At 40.7% G+C, this 19,977-nt stretch overlaps 1 protein-coding gene across 3 annotated transcripts; it reads left to right on the top strand.

The window, feature by feature from the left end:
- The first annotated feature begins 4,016 nt into the window (after positions 1–4,016).
- On the top strand, positions 4,017–19,355 carry smox (spermine oxidase). 3 transcript variants are annotated; one of them, XM_031752190.2, is made up of 7 exons: positions 4,017–4,152; positions 10,104–10,338; positions 12,246–12,472; positions 14,515–14,688; positions 15,852–16,572; positions 17,899–18,059; positions 18,818–19,355. In XM_031752190.2, exons 2-7 carry the CDS (start codon positions 10,131–10,133, stop codon positions 18,968–18,970), a joined length of 1,644 nt encoding a protein of 547 aa, XP_031608050.1. In that variant the 5' UTR covers positions 4,017–4,152; positions 10,104–10,130; the 3' UTR covers positions 18,971–19,355. The 3 variants fall into 3 exon arrangements, with proteins under 3 accessions (XP_031608050.1, XP_031608051.1, XP_031608052.1); XM_031752191.2 differs by lacking the exon at positions 18,818–19,355 and having other exon boundaries at positions 17,025–18,017; XM_031752192.2 differs by lacking the exon at positions 18,818–19,355 and having other exon boundaries at positions 16,972–18,017.
- The last annotated feature ends 622 nt before the right edge of the window (positions 19,356–19,977 follow it).

The following is a 19,977-nucleotide window of genomic DNA, read 5'->3' as shown; positions in this document are numbered from 1 at the left end:
CCACACTGAGATATGCCAAATTTTGGCTATAGCTTATATTTCCACATCACTCTGATTGATACAAATACTTACCGACCTTGTATTGATTATTGACAAATACTTTTGATCTCATCATTGTTTTATCACTAATTCAATATTTCACCTCCCTACAAACAAGAAGACCTGGTCACTCTGTGGTATTCAAACCTCTGATATCCTTTAGTATTTACTTGTGGTAACTACAGTAAACTTCCCAGTTGTTATATAAACTTTGATTTTCTTTATGTAACTCAAACCCTGACCAAACTGGTTTTAGGTTCATTAAATCTTTTTAATGAAAGGTAAGATGCTGCAGACTAGACTCGACCTGTGGGCATGGTGTAGAGCTTTTTTAAAGCTTACTTTACATTAACCCCTTAACTGTGTTAAATCTGTTTGTTGTTTGATGCGTTGTTCTTATTTTTAATGTTTTGCATTCTCCTATTCATACCTTAAGAGGGAGTGCAATGGAAAAATTATGTTAAAGGGTAATTATTCACCTCTCCTCTGAACTTGTTTGCTTTGACTCTCTTTATGACCAGTTCTTTGTGCACTACACATTATTGTGTACTTAATGATGTGGTCCTATCAAAACAGATTAATCTATTTTAATTATAAAACCATGCTGGATAAACACCCTATTTATCCGTATAATCTCCTATCATGTACCAACAGATGTTATAATTCACCCTCCTTAATAGCTACTTACCCTGGATTTACTCAGAACTATACAACATCTTTTTGTTTGCACACAGGTCAGACAATAATCTTTAAAACACAAACACACACACACACACACACACACACACACACACACACACACACACACACACACACACACACACACACACTGATATGGTACAAAATCTCTAATAAATTTTTAACTGCTATTCCTACTCTGGATTGTTCATTATGTACAATGAATCCAGCCCTGTGAAAAATATACAATATATTAAAAATAAAAATAAAATATTAAAATTTGCAATATACATCATCTCTTCCAAAAGCATGCTTTCTGGCTATAATTGAAAAAAGTGTGGTTGGTACAAAAACAGCACATCATCAGCAGAATGCCAAAGCCTTAATGATAGATGGTGGTAGCAGCGTCGGGCTTTGGAGCTCTTTTTGGCAGCTTCACTCGAGGTGGAGAAAGTTATGAACAATTACAGATAACAGTCAATTTTTACACTGAACCTTCAGGCCTGGTTCAGCTAAAGGCCCAGACCTGAATACAAATTGAAAATTTGTACTGATGCTCTCAGTATTTTATTACATGGAGGGCACATGTCAGAGGCAAGATATAGGAAAATTAGTCTCAATAAACACATCCATCAAAGCCTCATCAGCCAAGCTGTGATAAGACCTACAAAAATAAAATAATTTTTTATGAGTTAAAACTTACTACAACAGCCTGGTTATGTTGATGGGCACATCCTTAAACTAATACTGCTGAAGTACTATTTCATTTTAATAGAGCATTCAGACTTCTTGTTCATGAGCCTGTCTTCATTCAGCCACACTTGCCCACTCTCCCGTGTTAAAAGCGCTCCAGATCTGTCAGACTGTGAGGGCATCTCCTGTGCACAGCCCTCTTCTCACAGCCTTACGGATATTTCTACTGGATCCAGGTCTTGGTTTTAGCCTTGTTCTGGTGAAGCCATTCTTTTAATGATTTGGAAGCATGCTTTGGATTGCTGTGCTGAAAGTCATTCAGCATCCTTATGTAAGACTTCCCTCTCTATGAATAACTTTTTTTTAATTGCAGTTCAGCCAACATTTAAAAGATTTAGATACAAAGATCACACGTAACACAGGTCATCAGACACGTGGCGAAAGAAATCACATGTAACACAGCTGACACCAGATAGACAATTGATCAGACACGTGTGGATAAAAGAAACCTTTAAGATAAAGACGTTTTATTTTCTGTCTGTTTTTTGTTTTGTTTTTTGTTTTTTTTACAAACATGAAGCTCTTCCCTCAGAAGCAGCATCTGGCACTGCTCCTCATCTCCCTCACACATAAAACACTCAGTTTAATACAAATGTATGTAGCACTTACTTGTTATGGATCAAGTTAAAAAATATCTGCATGAAACCATCCATTGAAATTGACTCATACCAAAATGAACCATACTGCATGAAATCACTTCTGCTGATACAAGTATTGATTGAAGATAACACAAATGATGTTTTGTTTTTAAGTCTAGTGAACTCTAGTTAGGGTGCAATTTTTTATTCAGTGTAATGTATACTGTACCTACATGGATATGGGGTGGGCAATTAATTTTTCCAAGGGGCCAGGAAACAGGGAAAACTGGGACTGTTGCGGAGGGTCACACCAATAAGCTGAACTCATTTCGATTTTATCTGCTTTAACTTCTACTGGTAAGAGTAGATGTTACAATTAGGCAATGAAAATGTGAACTAGGTATAGTAAACACAGCAACATTTTATCGCTATTTTATCAATATTCCTAAAAAAAAAGAAGTAAATAAAATTTGCATGTTTTTGCTAAATTTCAAAAACTTAACTTTTGCTTTTTAAAGTGCTACTGCTATTTTGCTTGTAGTTTAATTTCTTCATCTGCAGTTTTCCTTTCTCTTTTCTCTCAGCTTTGGGCTTGAACAAAAGCATTAAAATAAGGTTCAAGGTCTGAGCAAATGCAAGAGCTGCCTTAAATTCTGCATGTGAGTGTTCTTAGTTTCAGATCTCAGGTACCATACTCTATGTAACACTGTTTAACACCAAGACTGAGCCATGTGATGGCTGTCTGGTAGCTGTGTGGTGACCTATGTCACCGTGTTCGGTCTCATGCCCCTCCAAAGTGCAACAAACTGTGACTCGGTGCTCTGACCCCCATGAAGTTAACTCATATGTATATGACAAAATTTCATCAACAACAAAATGCAACAAATCCTGGTGTATAACACCAACACCAATTTTGGCTCTCTTTCAGATTTGGATAGTCATCGGTTGTAACATCGGCCCGTTTGTCCCATTTTAGCGCCTGTCTGTTCAAGCATGCAGGAACTCCAGGAACCTTTCGTGAGTGCATTGCTGTCAACTCCATAATCTCAAACTCGTTTGTTATCCCACATACAAATATGAATAACTAAGCTGTGTCGAGTGCACCATAACCAAAGGGCTGGATGTGACCCAGAGGCCGTACAAAGCCCAGGTCTGATTATGTGACTCTGGGGCAAACTGTAGGAGTTTTCTTTAAAACATGTTCATCATGTTTTAATGATTATTTTTGAAGAAATAATGAGGAAAATATATAGAAACATGGCAGCATTCCTCACCAGTTTTCTTCTCGTCTTTTAACCGTTACGCTATATTTTCTCCACTTCTTGACGACTGTCTTCACTATCTCACACAGTATACCGTATCTAATGCCTTAGGACATCATTTGCACCCTTCTCCTGACTGATACCATATCTTTCAGCAATGCTTTGTAAGCTCTTTGTAAGATGCAACCGAGTAAAGTCAGAAAAGTCTTAGGACACTGAACTTTGACTTTAATCAGCCACACTGGTGGCAGGTATGTACTGACTACTATTTAACACGAATTTGAATCTGATTGGTTTATTTTGAACACAGTCATATCCTGATGGTATAGATAGATAGATATTGGTCTCTTTTTTTACATCACGAAAAACTGCCATTTTAACAAGGCTGTGCAGACCCTGATGACTGAAATGATGCACTATCCATCAGATGCATGTAAGTAAAATGTATTTATATAGCTCTCTTTAAAACAAGAAACCAATCACAACGTGCTTTACGGAGGTCTTAGTAAAAAAAAAGACAACTACTACACGGCCAAAATCAACACTCATGAACCAAGTAAAATAACACCGAACACAACATTACCCGAACGTCTGTCTGAATAGATGAGCATGTGTGTGGGGCTGTTTGCACAGCCCACAGCACTATGAGCATAGGCTGAGCGGAGGGCAGGTCTGTCGTCATCGCTCCTACTGTATAATTAATGAGGAGGCAGCGGCCACGGAAAAACTGGCTCCTTCTGGTTTCCAGGCATAAATACAAAGCGCAGCCGGTCTGAGGGGAAAACGGCACAAAGAAAAACGGAGCACTCTGAGGTTTTACAGCTGAAGACCAAGAGAGTCAGGTAACCAGCTCTTCTACCAAAGGGAGAAAACTGACATATTTAACAGGTTACTATTCAGCAGCGGGACGGTAAAGAGGACCGCCGTGATTTTAATTGTTAACGTAAGGGGGGGGAAAGAGGATCTGTTATCTGTGGAAACACTGTGACAGCTCAGGGGGTCCTGAAGGCAACCGTACACACAAAACGTCACCCACTTGTTTGTGTTGAGAAAACATGAACGGGCACCGCTGCCCGTGTTTAAGCTCGCCGGTGGACGAGCACATCAGATGTTAGTTGATGTATCGCAGGTCTCTCTCTCTCTATGTGTGTGTGTGTGTGTGTGTGTGTGTGTGTGTGTGTGTGTGTGACGGGACAAAGTGCTCAGGCTGGAATAAGGTGGATTTCTGCTTTTCGCTATATGTCCGCTTTGAGGTGCCTTCAGGTGCTGTTTGTTTGTTTTTGTTCTCACCATCACGTGTTGTTTTACAGATAATTAGTTAAAGTAACGCAGTAACGGAGTTTGCTTTGTTTCAAACTGCTGCCACTTTGGCATCACAGCTGAGCTATACGTGGCAGGGGGAGGCTTGTACTCCAGCTGATCCAAGCAGGATATCCACCAGGGAATCAAACAGTCTGATTGCCACTGATTTTTACCTTCTATCTGCTCTGCTTCTTTTCTAATGATGTTTGAACTCGTTGTCTTCATTTTATCGGATTGTTTTTTGGGTTTTTTTAGACCTAACTAATTAATTTTATTCTTAATCATTTACTTATTGATCAGTTCTATTTTATCAGCTTCTCACTTTCTCGTACTCCCCTTCTTTTTAAAAATAATAAATTATCAATGAATCCGTGAAAATGATTTAATAAATAAAGTTGTCCTTGCAGGTGAAAGTGTTATATGTAGGTCAAGGGGATTTTTACATCTTGGCAACCCCAAAAACAAAACCTGTTGTTAACCTCTGTCGCGGTTTCCTACAAATATAGCTTAAAATACATTTAATTGGGTTTCTCACTTTATATGTTTTCTGATTTGTGAGTTTTATGCTCTGACTCTATCAGTGGTAATTTGTGGTGGTGGTGGTAATTTGTATACCCTCATTGTGCATCTCTAATTGACTTCATTAATTATTGGATGCAGCAGCATCTTAGGGCATGGCTCTCCTCTTTATCTGCATTTGGAGGAGAACAGTGTGGCGTATAAAGTGGCACGTCGGTGAAGTGTTTATGTCTTTGTGAGCGGGGTGCCTCCGGTCCTTCCTCCCAGCTTGGGAATTGCAGAGCTGGGAGAGAAATGTGGAATGTCTGGCCTTTGGCAACACCCCCCACCCTACTACCCTGCATTTTTCCCCCCCCATCTTTTTTCATGTAAGGATGTAGAAATGTCCGTTTCCATGCTACTACTCGCATGGGACCAAAAGAGGAAATGCAGATGTGAGTGTGGACACAGCTGGAAAGGGCTGTGTTCACAATTAAAGCAGAGAGGGAAGCAGTAAAGATGAGAGCCACGAATGAGCTCAGACTCAGTGATTTAAGACATTCCAGCCCAAGACTCGCCCTGATACTTGACAAGTCCACCAGCACGCACACTGTACTGTAGATTGCTATTTCTAGGTCAATGGTAGCCCTACCCCCTCCCCTCCCCGTCTCTCCTCCTCACTCCACCCCACCCTTAGCCGTCTATCTACCCAAGGCCAGGCCACACATTAATCTGCTCTGGTGGTGTAAAGCCTGGTGCGATGACATGTGGTGAGTGTATTACCTAGCCATGGAATTACATGCTACCACGGAGAGATGCGCAATCTGTCAGTCCAGTGTGTTTGTGTGTGTGTGTGTGTGTGTGTGTGTGTGTGTGTTTAAATGCTTTCCATCAATTAGATCCATCATCCGTTCAGGTGAATTTTAACAGTGAAATAGGATTTATTTTGTAGGTCAAGCCAGATTTCATCAGAGTTATTCTACGTAAACACAATCTTTAAAGCTAGAGGGGTATGTTGCCCATATGTTGCAACGCAAAGAAAAAAATGAACCTTACATGATTTCCTACGTGGCCTAAACCTGGTTTGGGATCTTGTTTTAGGCACAAGTTCACCCACATCTGAGTGTGTTAGTCCGAGTGTGTGGAGAAGCAGGGAGGGGGGAGGCAAAGCCTGTTAAATCCCATTTCTGGAATATAGAGGGTACATAGAAAGCATTTCTGTAAAATTAAAGTCTGACAACAACTGTTACTGTCAGAGTGTTGTCATGTACAAAATTGGAAAGGGCTGACACAAGGTCAGCGTGTTAGTGTGCGTCACCACCAAAGTGGTGGTCAGATCGGCAGAGAAGCTGAGGCATTTATCATAATGTAAACAGAAAGTACAAGTCACACATCACAAAGGTGGGTCTTTATTAGCTGCTGGAGATGATTCACGTAGTTACTTGTGTTTTCTGTGGACAGTGTCTGAGGAAACGCTTGCGTAATTCATCTGGCAGAAACCAGTTTCACATCATACACATTTGCATTTTGTGAAATAAAGAATGTAGCTTAAAAAGTTTTGCACATACATACATTTGATCAGTGGCAATGGGCTGCAGGGTATAAGCCAAAAGGTACCCATCTAATAGCTCACCAGCATCCTTTTCTCCAAATATCATACTCGCTTTGTTTTTTCTGTTGTTGTCGTTGTGTTTTGGGGGGGTTTTGTTTTGTTTTTTGCCACAAATCAGTTTCCTGTGTGACGTTCAAACTTAACAGCTGCAGAATTTAAAAAGCAAAATCACACAACGCCACAAAAACACATTTGTACACCACATTCTTAAACAAACTGCATTTGAAGCAGCAGAGCAAAGAGACGTGTTAGATCCCGACTGGGTTTAAAAAACAAAAAAACAAAAAAAAGGCATTTTTGAGTCCTTCATGAATATATTATTGTTCCAAAAATACAAACAGCAGACTAACACCAACCTCTTTTTAAGCCCGTGAATGAGTCCATTCATGTTGATGCTGAATTCAAATTTCAACTTTAGATTCTGGGAATGTAACTGATGATTAGTGTCGTTGTTAAAACTGTTTTTTTGTTGTTGTTGTTGTTGTTGTTTTTTCTGTGCGCAGAGAGTAAATAGAACATTTCTCAGCTCAAAGCATTCATGGCTCGGATTAGTTTCAGAGAAAAAGGCAAAACTGAAACTCATTTAATACTTACAAAGATGCGATTCAGTGTTTTAATTGGTAGCTTGTTCACAAGTACTACTGCAGAATGGAGTCAGTCCAGTGTTGTGAATGGATTAACCACTTAATATACTTATATGTTAGTAATAATACAGTTCGAGAAAATCAATAGATGATGTGTTCATGGATACACTATAGTGTTCTAATTTAGAGACTGTATATAAAAGATGGACGTAGCTTCTTGGTCTGAAAAGTAAAACTGATGTAAAGGTGCCTCAAACCTGCACTCTTTCCAGTTCCCAGTATTGGGGGACTCCTCTGTCAAAAAGAAGTCAGACTGGGAATTGTGACTGTGACAGTCATCTGATTTGCGAGCTGAAGTCATGGCTTGTTACACTACCTAGCAGGACAACCACATGAAACTCCCAAATCCCGTTTTTCTAACCGTACGTATTTTGATTGTTACCAGAGAACAACTGCAGAATTAAAGTACTTTGAAATCAGATGTTACTTTTTGATACACCCTGTACTTTCCTAATTGCTTTATGGTCTCTAGTGTCTCAAAGGACAATAAAGAAGCATATGCGTTATGGCGAGCTTATCTTGTGATTTACAAGTCGCTGCCATAAGATTGCGGGGTGTATCTGAGTTTGCTATGCTAATCACGCCCATTTTCAAAACCCCAAGATGCCAGCGGGCAAAAGCTCAGCTTCTAGGCAGTGGGTGATGTCATGGCGGCCGCATCCGTCTTTATGTACAGTTTATAGTATAAATCTGTAAATTCCAGCAAAACAAACAAACATCATGCACGGGGGAAGGAAAATAAGAAGAAAATTATTTTATTCGCAGTGTTGCTCAATGATTTGAAACATTGCTGAAAAAAGAACCCCTCAAACATAGTAAATGTTGGAAGAATCCCCTGTTTTACAAATCCAGGAAGTCTGACCTATATTCAGGATGAGGATCATGAAGTCAGGCCACATGTGATGTACTGACGGGCAGATTTGAGGGTTTAACCCACATCTGTTTCAGCAGTCGGATACGAGCGTTTCTCGTACAGATGTTCTGTCAAAGCTTGTGGTTTCCTCTCTGACAGCCTTTTTGTTCTTTGTTCTTGATCAGCTGATCTTGCAACTGCACTATCACTGCTCACAACTTGCTTACAACACAGTTCCTCAGACTCCGAAATCAAATCAAAGTAATATCTGTGCAGAGGCCTATGCGTGTCACAGTTATGTGTATTTGCGGTCTGCAGAGTGCGTATACGTCTTTCAGCTGGGTGGCCTCGAGCTAAGGGAAACTCGATGTCTATTTTCTAAACAGTATATTATGTACTGAACTCTCTCCGGTGTTGCTGTGGTAACAAAGCAGGGAGTTTTTTGTGTGTGTTTGTGTCTGCGTGTGTGTGTGTTGGCAGGATATGGGTTACCTCAGAAGACATTATACTGATGCTTGTACAAGTCAGGAGTAGGAAAACAGACCTAAACGTTATCACATAATGGCGATAACTTTTGACTAAACTACAGTGTTAGTGCGTAATGACGTTCAGGAATGTCCTCTGTGCTGTTTCCCACACTCATCCGCAGCTGTCCATACATCGATAGCGAACAGCCTTGTGTGGCTGAACAACAAGGTCGTCTGTGTGTTGTTTCTTCACAGTCATGATGTCTCTGAGCAGTTTCAGTTAAATTAGAGGGACTCTGACAAGAAATGAGCAAGGGTTTGCTTTTGTGCGCTTGTATAGTCTATTCTCTGATGGAAATAACAGGGTTGTCTCATCGCTTCTAATTTGGCCTTGTGCTTAATAATAAACAGACACACTATGGGAAGGCAGAACATTAGCGGCATGGTATGGGGGGGGGCTAAATTAAGTTAATCACAGGTATAAACACAGCTGTAAATGTTGGTTATATTCACAGGAATGCCAATAAGCAGCACTTACCAGTTGTAAAATAGGCTGTGTGCTTTGTTTTGGGTTTTTTTGTGGAGAGGGTGGCTTTATTTTTGTGTTGTAACAAGCACACACTTAGACCATCAAGCAGAGCACCAAAGAGGCCTGGATTTACCTCTGGTTTCAGGTGCACTGGTCAAAAAGTTCTGGTTTGGTTGGGTTGTGTGAATAAATCATCGTCTTGTGTACGCTACATTCATTGAACAAGATCATTTTATTAGCTTATTTTGACCATATCCATGTTATTCTGTAGGTGAAACTGTTGAGAGAGTATTTAAATTCCATTCTTTTTATATTTATCATCAATTCCTATCCAAGGTAACTGCCTTTAACAAACCCTGCCACTTTTTTCTGTCATCATCCTGAGGGCGGTGAAGTCATGCCCAGGCAATACGTTTGTCAGGCAGCCAACAGCACAGATGTGCAGGGCACACCTGTAAATGTTTTGGGTCCTCAAACTGAAATCATCACCATGGATAGTCGCCTCAGGCTCTAAAAACAGGGTTTTGGAAGGCATGAGTTTGACAAACTTAAAGCTGATCTTTCTTGATGTAGAACCTCTGAGCAAATTGGCACTTTACGAACACACACACGCACAGATATACACATGTTGTGTTGTTGTTACACTTGTTTTACATGTATGTAGCAAATTTGAGTTAAATAGCTTTAGACTTTATTGTCCTCTTGGGTAGTTTTGCTCTAAAGCTTCCAGTGTAAAGTAAAAAATGCACTCTCAGTAGTTTCCCCAACCTCTCCTGTACATATAAACTCCACATTATGTAGTCTTGCTGAGTTTTACATGTGTATTTGTCACCTTCCTGTCAGTGTCATCATTTGTAACTTGGTTCTTGTTCTTTGCTCTGTCCCCAGCCTTCATTGCAGAGGAGTTTGGACGGCATGCAAAGTTGTGAAATTTCCTCAGACAGCACTGATGATCCTCTTAGTAGCGGCCTACGTATTCATCGGCAGCCTCGAATAGTAGTGATTGGAGCTGGCTTGGCTGGCCTGGCAGCAACTAAGATCCTACTGAAAAACGGCTTCACTGATGTCTCTGTCCTAGAGGCATCGGACCACATCGGCGGGAGAGTTCAGAGCGTTCAGCACGGTGGGAGGATTTTTCTGTCTTAACCCAAAAATTATCATCACACACTAATTGGGTTAACGGGTAGAATGAATACTTAACATCTCCATTTGATTAAATCATGAAGTTCTAGTCAAGTTATATTATACGATGAGGCAAAGTCTCTAGAAAACCATTGTGTTTGCTGGCAATCATTTGAATGGATCATGGATGAGGTTCACTGATTAAGACGTTTGGAAAGCTTCTGTGTTTTGATTTTGTTTGGTTAGTAAGAAGTCACATTACCCACACAAGTGTGATTAAGAGTCTAAGTTGGCTGTTAAAGATATTGGAAAACAGCAACTTATCAGCCCCGAGAGTGTGGTTGAATCATCTTTATCCACTCAAGACAACATTAGAAAGCTGGCTGTTTATCAGCATCAGCAAGTAAATTAGCATTAGCTAATAGATCATTACAAACTGTTTTAATATATGAAAATTGCTACATATTGCACTTTTAAATGGATTCAGTTTTATCTGGTAACTAAAATATGAGGGTGTCTAGCTTAGCTTCACATAAACCGTGAATAAAAAAAGATAGACGTAGCCACCCTCTCGTCACACACGCTTAAATGAAGTCCTGTTACGGTGAGCTGAGCATTTTCACCGCTGCCATCTTATTGTTGACTAAATGTACATATTCCTGACTCAAGCTGGCATTTAGAATGACCATAATTTAGAAAATGTTTTATTTGATGTAATCTGAAACTTATAATTGAGCCAATAGCCAAACAGCCCCTGTAGTCATGGGGCTGTTTGCTCAAAGGTCCTTCCCTGATGACCATATAAAAGCCATAAGGCAGTTCAGCACTGACTTCACCTCTCATACCTGGAAGCTACGTCCATCTTTATGGATGAAGCCCAAAAGCTTAAAAAATAAAATAAATTAATGCATGAATAACACGCAAAAACTTACAAAATGGTTTCTGTAGGTAGCTAGCTACTAGCTTTAGGAAGTCACTTCACTTCATTGTTAAACAAAATGTGCTAATTAGGTAAACTGACCTAGCCATGTGAGTCTTAGTTTTAACTTATAGCACCTTATTGATCTTATTTTAAATATACAGACCTGCATAAGGCCCCTTATGAACCCAATAACAGTAGAATTTTTGAATTTTATGCCAGAAAGACTAAATTAACAATTTTGCTCTATTTACGTAATAAATTTTTTCAGGTAACAATTTAAAATCTTGCTAAGGTTTTCCCAAGAAGGCAATATTTGATATATGGTCAGTTTTTAACTTTGATTGGTTAGTTTCAGTTAAACTGTGCCATTAATCAGTCGTACAGTCGCACCCTCAGGATTTCCTGAATACGCCAAAAAACGCACTTCCTCAAATGCATTTCTACATATTTTTAATGACGTTGTTGTGATTATCTTACAAAATCAACTGAACTGTGAGTCTTAAAAATTTAGCCTTCCACTGATTTCCACCATGATAAATTCTTCTAACTGGCAAGAACAAACGAGCGGAGAGCAATCTGTGCTCCTGGCTCTGTGCGCATAAAAGCTGCCACATGTGAACACACACATACACGTAAGTCTATATGTTAGGTGCTGTGTGAATTGTGTGTTATGTAAATGCATGTTTGTGTGCTTGAGTGCATGTGGTTACTTCTGTTGTTTTATTATAAAAGTGAACACATACAGTGTGTTTGATGCTATAATCCTCAGAAAAGAAAATTCATGGTATTCCACTGGGGCTTTGGCTTTGGTATTTTAATTGAGTTGACCTACTTTTGAACTCTATAATTACCCAAAACTCCAGAGTGATTGTGCTTGAGCCAAGAAGACCGTATATACTGCATCACTCAGGGACATTTAGAGGACCCTGTGTTCAAAGCCACTTTTTTTCTTTAAATTAATCTCTGTTGATTTTTCTGTACGACAGGAAAAGCAACTTTGGAGCTTGGAGCTACCTGGATCCATGGTGCCAATGGGAACCCAGTATACCACCTGGCGGAGGACAACGGGCTGCTTGAACACACCACAGATGGGGAGAGGAGCGTGGGACGCATCAGCCTGTACACCAAGAACGGTGTGGCTCACTACCAGACCAATGTCGGGAAGAGGATCCCCAAGGACCTGGTGGAAGAGTTCAGCGACCTGTACAATGAGGTGAGGGGATGCATGTGCACACAGATGGACGCACACATCAGCATGCAAAAATGGAAGTGCGCACGAACGGAGATGCTCGAAGTTCAGCCTGCATAACAACTCGATATGCAAGTGAAATTTTGCCACATGTTGTCGACAGTAGCCAGATTATATAAACTGTGTGTTTCAGTCATTTAAAAAAAAAATCACTGTGCAGACGCACTTTGTTCTAGCTGTAATCAATGATTTTAAATCCAGAATATGTTAGGCTGGATTATTAAGAGTGAGGATTAAGTGATGCACAAGAGCAACACATTTGTGCAGACATGGAAAAACAGGCTGGAACAGCTTCAATAAATTATTGTAGTGAGCAAGGTTATTTTACTGTATGCTGTCAGGTGCTGGAGAATTAAGAGTTTTTCAGTCTTGGCAGCAAGTCTTCTCACGCTCATTACTTTTCCTTTTTTTTTTTACTGTTGTGTAAGTTGTTCTTTAAGTAGGTCACATCTGGAAAAGCACTTACAGAGAGAAGGTATAGCAGCACACACACATTTTTGTTTTCAGCATCTGTGCAGTGACGAATCTGAATTTTACAGCTTTGCAGATATGAGCAGGAAAAAGAACTTTACATTATTTTTAAACCTGAAGATTTGAGGTGAATTGTCCTCTTATGGTGAAATAAGTCTATGCTGTTCAAACCACTCCAGTTTTCCGGCTCTTGTGAATGTAGTGCATGCTTTGATGGAACTTGCACATATTGCACAAGCTCTCTTGGTATTTGTGATGCGTATTAAAAAATTGGTTTGACTTGGGGGCCGCAAAGTTGCACAGGATCACTTCCCTTTTACCACACTGTGCACTGTGATATCATCCAGCCCAGGCTGAGGAGTGATGTGGACAGGGGTGACTACTCTGTCACCCTTAATAATGATTATGGTCCGTGTCATATGAAGGTTACTTCTTATGCTCTGTGCTGGGTTTATCCTTGAGGTTCAGCATTGGTTACTGTCCCTTTCACATGTGTAATATTGAGTTGTTTTCCTTAATGAATAAAGTTGAATATGTTTTATATTTATATGGTAGTGTTTAATTAGGCTCTCTCTATTAACTGTTAGTTCTTATTCATTCATTTGTAATATATTTATGCAGCAGTCTAAAAGGTTTTAAAAGGTTTTTTTTCATTGTACATCAAGTTAAATCATCTTTCATTTTTTACTAGAAAATCACTATGAAATGTCAAAAATCAGAATTTAATAAAGGCCAAGTTCAGATCAGTGCTCCTGTCAGTTTACACTCACAGCGCCTGCAGCCAGCAAAAAAAAAAAAAGAAAAGAAAAATGTCACAAGCAATGAAAACAAAAATAACTTCAGTGATTATTCCATGAGCGAAACAGTAGTTTGTAACAGTCAGCAAATTGAATAGCTCAGCATTGTGCACATGCTGATTTAAAACAGAGCTGGGAGAGAGATTAGAGCTACGAGAATGACCAACACACATGCACACAAGCAAGAAACCATCAGGCACAAGGGGAATTTGGGGGTTGGGAAGACGAGGTAGAGTCAGGAAGTCAGTTTGAACCATTTGTAAATAGACCAAAGCGTAACATCCAACCTGAAATGTCTAAACTCCAGTACATGGGCTGCATTCGTAAAGTCAGGGATTCATTAACTGGAAGTCGAGACAACAGCTTTGCACTGTTATGTTTTGACTCAATACATGTTGATGCATAACTGATGTTGTCCTAACTGGCTGTTCTTTCTAGGAAATGGTGTATAATCAACATTGTGGAAGCACGTTTCGTCAGCACAGCAGCATTTCTTCATGGTGTCCTTTACCACTGTCTTTGTTCTGCTTTTTTTTTTTTTCTTTTTTCTTGTTTGACAGTACCGGCCTGTAATGTGTTGTGACTTGGTCTGCCTGTAGTGTTTCGCCATGATGCCAGTGTTTAGTCCTGAAAGTAAAGAAATCTGCCCTGGACTGAAATAAACTGGTTTCTTTTAGTTCCTCATTTCACAATGCCCTGCTTTCTTTACATCGTTCCTTGCCTTTTGCCCTCGTTTAGGTGTACGAGCTGACTCAGGAGTTCTTCAAGAACGGGAAACCCGTCTGTGCTGAGAGCCAGAACAGCGTTGGCGTTTTTACACGAGACGTGGTCCGCAAGAAGATCATGGTGGATCCTGATGACTCTGAGAGCACCAAGAAACTCAAACTGTCTATGCTGCAGCAGTACCTCAAGGTGTGCAGTGTTTCATTTGAGAACAAACATTTGTAAATTTGGAGGCCTAGAAAATAACTCATACTCATGAACCCTGAAGCTTTGGTTTGCTTCCTCATTGGCTATAATCTATGTAGCTATTGATGAACAAATAAATATTTAAAATAAGAGGAGCAGTGAGCAGCATAAATACAACTTGCAGATAAATAAAAACAATCTTGCTAACATGCGTCATTTACATGGGAATGGGGCATCTGTCTGGTATGATTGCCATAGCAACCCTAATCTTTCATTCATAAAGTAGGCTAACATTGCTGTGGTTAGCGTTTAGCATGGGCTAGCTGCCTGTAATTCACTTTAATCAGTTAAAATGGGGTGACAAGTCACAGCAATGATCAAATTTTCCAGTTTAATGTGAGCCTGCTTAGTGATCACCCTGGATTGTTTTAATCGAGGTTAGCGATTCATTTTCCCAGAGACTACATGAGAATCTGGGACTGTTACTTTTAGCTGCTGCCTTTAACGGTCGCATCGCAGCAGCAGATCCTCTGCCTCCATCTCCCCCTTTCGTTACCATCCTCTTCTGTCGCCAATTAGCTCATAAAGGGATGAAGTCAATATTGAGCAGGACTGAGTTCAGCTGATTATTTGTGCAGCCCTTTAATGGCAGTTTGTCATGTGGCCCCTAGGGAAATTTACTTGACCACAACTGGTAAATAGGTTTTGATTGACTGTTGCCTCACTTAGTAGTTGAAAAAATTAATTTTGTATCAACCCTGCAAGTGGTACAAGCAAAGCTATGCTAAGCTAGCTCATTAGTGGCCTGGTACATCCTCATAGAACTGAAGTTATAGCCTGAATAACTTTATATTTCAAAGTGAATATAAAGCGAGTGCATGTGGGGAAAGGCAGCAGGGAAGCAAACAGCAAACATTAGGTAACTGCTGCCATGCTGGTTCACCAGCTAATGAGCCAGAAGCAGGTGTAGCTGTCCTCTAAGTAAACCCTGTGTATTCCCAGTATGTTTAAACTAGTTAAATCCTGCTGATTTGTTGAGTGCAGTAGCTGCAGAGATGCTGACACGCAGTAAATACTTTAATGGCTGTAGTGGTTTGATTTTGAATGTTAGTATTGCTACATTAGTGACACCCGATCCTCTATGTTGATGTTGTATCGTGTTTCAGGTGGAAAGTTGCGAAAGCAGTTCTCCCAGTATGGACGAGGTGTCCCTGAGTGAGTTTGGTGAGTGGACGGAGATCCCCGGGGCACATTATGTCATTCCTGAAGGTTTTATGAAGATCATGGAGCTGCTGGCCCAGGACATCCCCTCCCACACCATCTGCCTTCGCAAGCCGGTGCGCTGCATCCACTGGAACTACTCAGCCCAGCATCAGGAGGTGATCACTAAGAGCAGCGACGACAACCACAATGAAAACAACCACAGCAGCCAGCCTGTGATGCGGGGTCACCCTATCGGCGTGGAGTGCGAGGATGAGGAGTGGATCATGGCCGACCATGTGATCGTGACGACCTCTCTGGGCGTGCTGAAGCAAAACCACGAAGCCATGTTCTCGCCCTCTCTTCCCGAGGACAAGGTCCTCGCCGTCGAGAAGTTGGGCATCAGCACCACCGACAAGATATTCTTGGAGTTTGAGGAGCCCTTCTGGAGCCCTGAGTGTAACAGCATCCAATTTGTGTGGGAGGACGAGGCCCAACTGGAGCAGCTGGCCTACCCCGAGGAGCTGTGGTACAAAAAAATCTGCAGCTTTGATGTTCTCTATCCACCTGAGCGCTACGGCTACATGCTGAGCGGCTGGATCTGTGGGCAGGAGGCGCTGTACATGGAGCGCTGCGATGACGAAACGGTGGCCGAGACCTGCACTGAGCTGCTGAGGCGCTTTACAGGTGAGGGCATGCAGACGCAGATGTATAGAGCTTGGACAGTTTTACGCTCATAACAAGATATGCTGCTCTTATGACCTTTTAAAACTGTATTTAAAATAGGATCTAGTTTAACTAACAAAGAAGTATTGAGGACAAATAAGAGATCTCTACTTTTATAATCTTCTGTGGATTTAATGATAAACCAGGCAAATTCAGCTTTAACCTCCATCAATTCTAGTGAAGCTTTCACTAAGAATCAGTAATCTAAAACTAACACGGTACATTTGAAAGGTTCAGTCTGAGGCTGTGAGTTCAGTGACTCATTTGTACTATTAGGGTTGGGTCATTGTATTCCATAGAAAGGAAATGACGTCACCTTTCAGCTGTGATGTAATCACCTTTTTTTTTTTTTCTGTATAGAAAGGCTGAGAGATAATACCGCTGAATGACTAAGGTACCTTGTTTGTGTTCAGTGAACAGCAGCTTACCAGTCCCATGTCACCGCTCAGAGAGCTGATGTTGCACAAGGCGGAGAGTCATTTATTGTCACTGGGATTTTTAGCCATCCCTTCTTTCCTGCATACACAAACAATCCAGTACTTGCTGCTACCAGTTACATGACGCACGTCACATCTTGCGCAACTGGGGAAAAAACAGAAGGCTGACTAACTGCTTCAAGGTGACTGCAAGCTAAAATGTAACTCGCACTGCTGTTTGGCAACTTGCATAAGGTAAGAAGTGTAGAGAGGAAAGGTCTCGGATTATATTCTGCCTCAGAAGTAGGTCACAGAGACACTTACTGTCACTTCATGATAAGGTCAGTGGACTGTAAATTGCACAGAGAAGCCAAACACATACAGTCACTCCTCATTTAGGTCAGCGTGGTTTAATCCCTTCAGCTGTTTGCTTAATTGCATCACTCACTGGTGCCTCTCTGCTCGCACACAGTCACAAGTTGATCGGTGTTGGCAGATTAAACATCCAAGTATAAAAGCTAGTCCAGGTTAGCTGCTGGTCTTTCATATAATTTTACCATTTTAAAGGTATCTGAAAAACATCTCAACAACTTGGATTTGCTTTGAAATTGTTGTACAGACATTTCTTTCATTCACACCTGATGATGATGGCTCATGAAATGTCAACCATCAGTTATCATTCTCTGCTTTTGTTGTTTTAGGGATGGTTTTTAGTATCCTAACCCACTGACATGGTAGCTCCTAAACATGTTGGATCTGCCACAGTGAGAGCTGAGAGGGATAATAAGAGCTGCTATTGTCGACTTGCTGACTGTCATTGTCTGTATCTCAGCTGACTCCCTTGTCTTTCCACCGTTTCGTCCGTCTCCAGGGAACCCCGACATTCCGAAGCCCCGGCGCATCCTGCGCTCCTCATGGGGCAGCAACCCGTACATCCGAGGCTCCTACTCCTTCACCAGAGTCGGATCCAGTGGTGCGGACTGTGAAAAGCTGGCCATGCCACTGCCTTATGCCAATAGCACCAAGGCTCCAGTAAGAACTGCTTACAATACAGTTGCTAGATATTTAGTTGTCATTTATTGATTAGTAGACATCCTTTTTTTTTTTTTTAATACACTACACAAACTCTTTGAGTAGAGCAGTGCCATGTAAGTGCGAGTCTATTGCCCATTTTATCACTTTTGTCCATATACTTTATGTTGACTTTACACTTTTTCTTTATAATTATTTCCACATTAAAATTCCCTTTCTAGAAAATGTTTTACTGATTATTTTATAGTTTGAAATCTTTAATTTTTTACTTAAAAGCTGAACTGTTCTGGGTGTAGAAGATTGGGGTGCATTTAGGGCACCTCCCTGGCAGTGTTTTTGCCCTCATGGTTTGTTTACAACCATGCTCATGCAGAGTGAATACAGCTGGTGTCAGGAGGGACTGAAGTGCCGATTCCAGGCCAAAAGTCTAGACCGTGAAACTCGATGCACTCTGGGTGAAAGGGAGAAGGGGCTAGGAGTGCGGGGGTGGAGGTTCCGTGCGTTCATTTGACACTGCTGAAGGAACGGCATGACCCCCTTCTGCTGAAGTGTACAACCCTGTCAAAGTGAAATCACGAGCCCTCAGGAAAGTTTCTGTAGCTTCCTACATGTGGAGCACTAACAAGGGAGTGAAATAGGAGCGAGCGCCTCAGGAGAAACAAAAAAAACCCCCAACATGATGACATTGATGGATCGTGATTGAATCTCATTTTTGTTCCCTCTCTGGTTTCCTCTCCTCTCCTCCCCTCTTTGCTCAGCCCTTACAGGTCCTGTTTGCTGGAGAGGCCACCCACAGAAAATACTATTCCACTACCCATGGTGCTTTGCTGTCAGGGCAGAGAGAGGCCACTCGCCTGATGGAGATGTACCAGGACTTGAACAGCGCGGAAACCACGAAGCCTAATATATAAACATAAATGAACCTCTGACTAGTGAAAAAAATACAAACCTGTTGAGTTGAAGCTTTTTATCCTGATGATTAAGTTATACTTAAAAGCATAGCTTGGGCATTATTACACTTGTAACAAATGACTTTTGTTTCTATTGTACTGTAGATTTGAATCATGCTAAATTTTTATTTGAGATGTACTGTTCAGAAGTTGCCAATGGTGCTGTCATTTCATTTCTTTATCATTCTTTTGTTTAATCAGTAATTTAATGTTTATAATAACAGCATCTGTAATTTTAACTTGTTTTTGTAAGTGCCTTCTGTACGTAATGCTATGTTATTTCGAAAATAATGAAAATACTAAACAAAAAATTGAAGGTTTTAACAAAATAAAAGTTTTATCATCATTTGATACTGGTTTGTTTTCTTGATTCATTAAATTTATTAAACACAGCAGTGGATGTGCAGATGCTCTCGTTATTTTGAGTGAGAGGGAGCACAAAGTGGTGCACGTGGAAAGAAGAGGAAAAAGGCTCCAAAGTGACAGATGGTGTTAGAACAGGCCTCAGCCCAGTCTCCACTTCTGTTGGACAAGACTGTCAATCCTCTTAATCAGAGACTGAAAAGACATGGGAAGGTTTTAATTAGCAACAAATGAAAACCGCTTTTAAATTCTGTGTTTACGCCCCACCGATCATCATTTTCCAGAGTCGGGTGGTCGTGTGAAAAGGCCTCTTTATCTACAAACCCTCACTGGCTGGTTTTTTTAATGCACATGTTCAGCTGCTTGTTAACGCATAAATCTAATCGGCTAATCGCATGGCAGCAGCTGAATGATTCTGGCATGGTAGATCTGAATGTGTCACGATTGTTGGTGCCAAATAGGCAGGTCTGAGTATTTCAGAAACTGATGAGCAGCTAGAATTTTACTCCAGAATTTAAGGGAATTACTTTAAAAAAAATTAAAGTATTACAAAGAATGGTCTGAAAAAGAGAAAATGTCCAATGAGCGGCAGTTCTGAGGGAAAA

Source organism: Oreochromis aureus, linkage group 6 (genome assembly GCF_013358895.1).
Source record: "Oreochromis aureus strain Israel breed Guangdong linkage group 6, ZZ_aureus, whole genome shotgun sequence".
NCBI lineage: Eukaryota > Metazoa > Chordata > Actinopteri > Cichliformes > Cichlidae > Oreochromis > Oreochromis aureus.
Note: the sequence above shows the minus strand (reverse complement) of the source record. Positions and strands in the feature narration are given on the sequence as shown.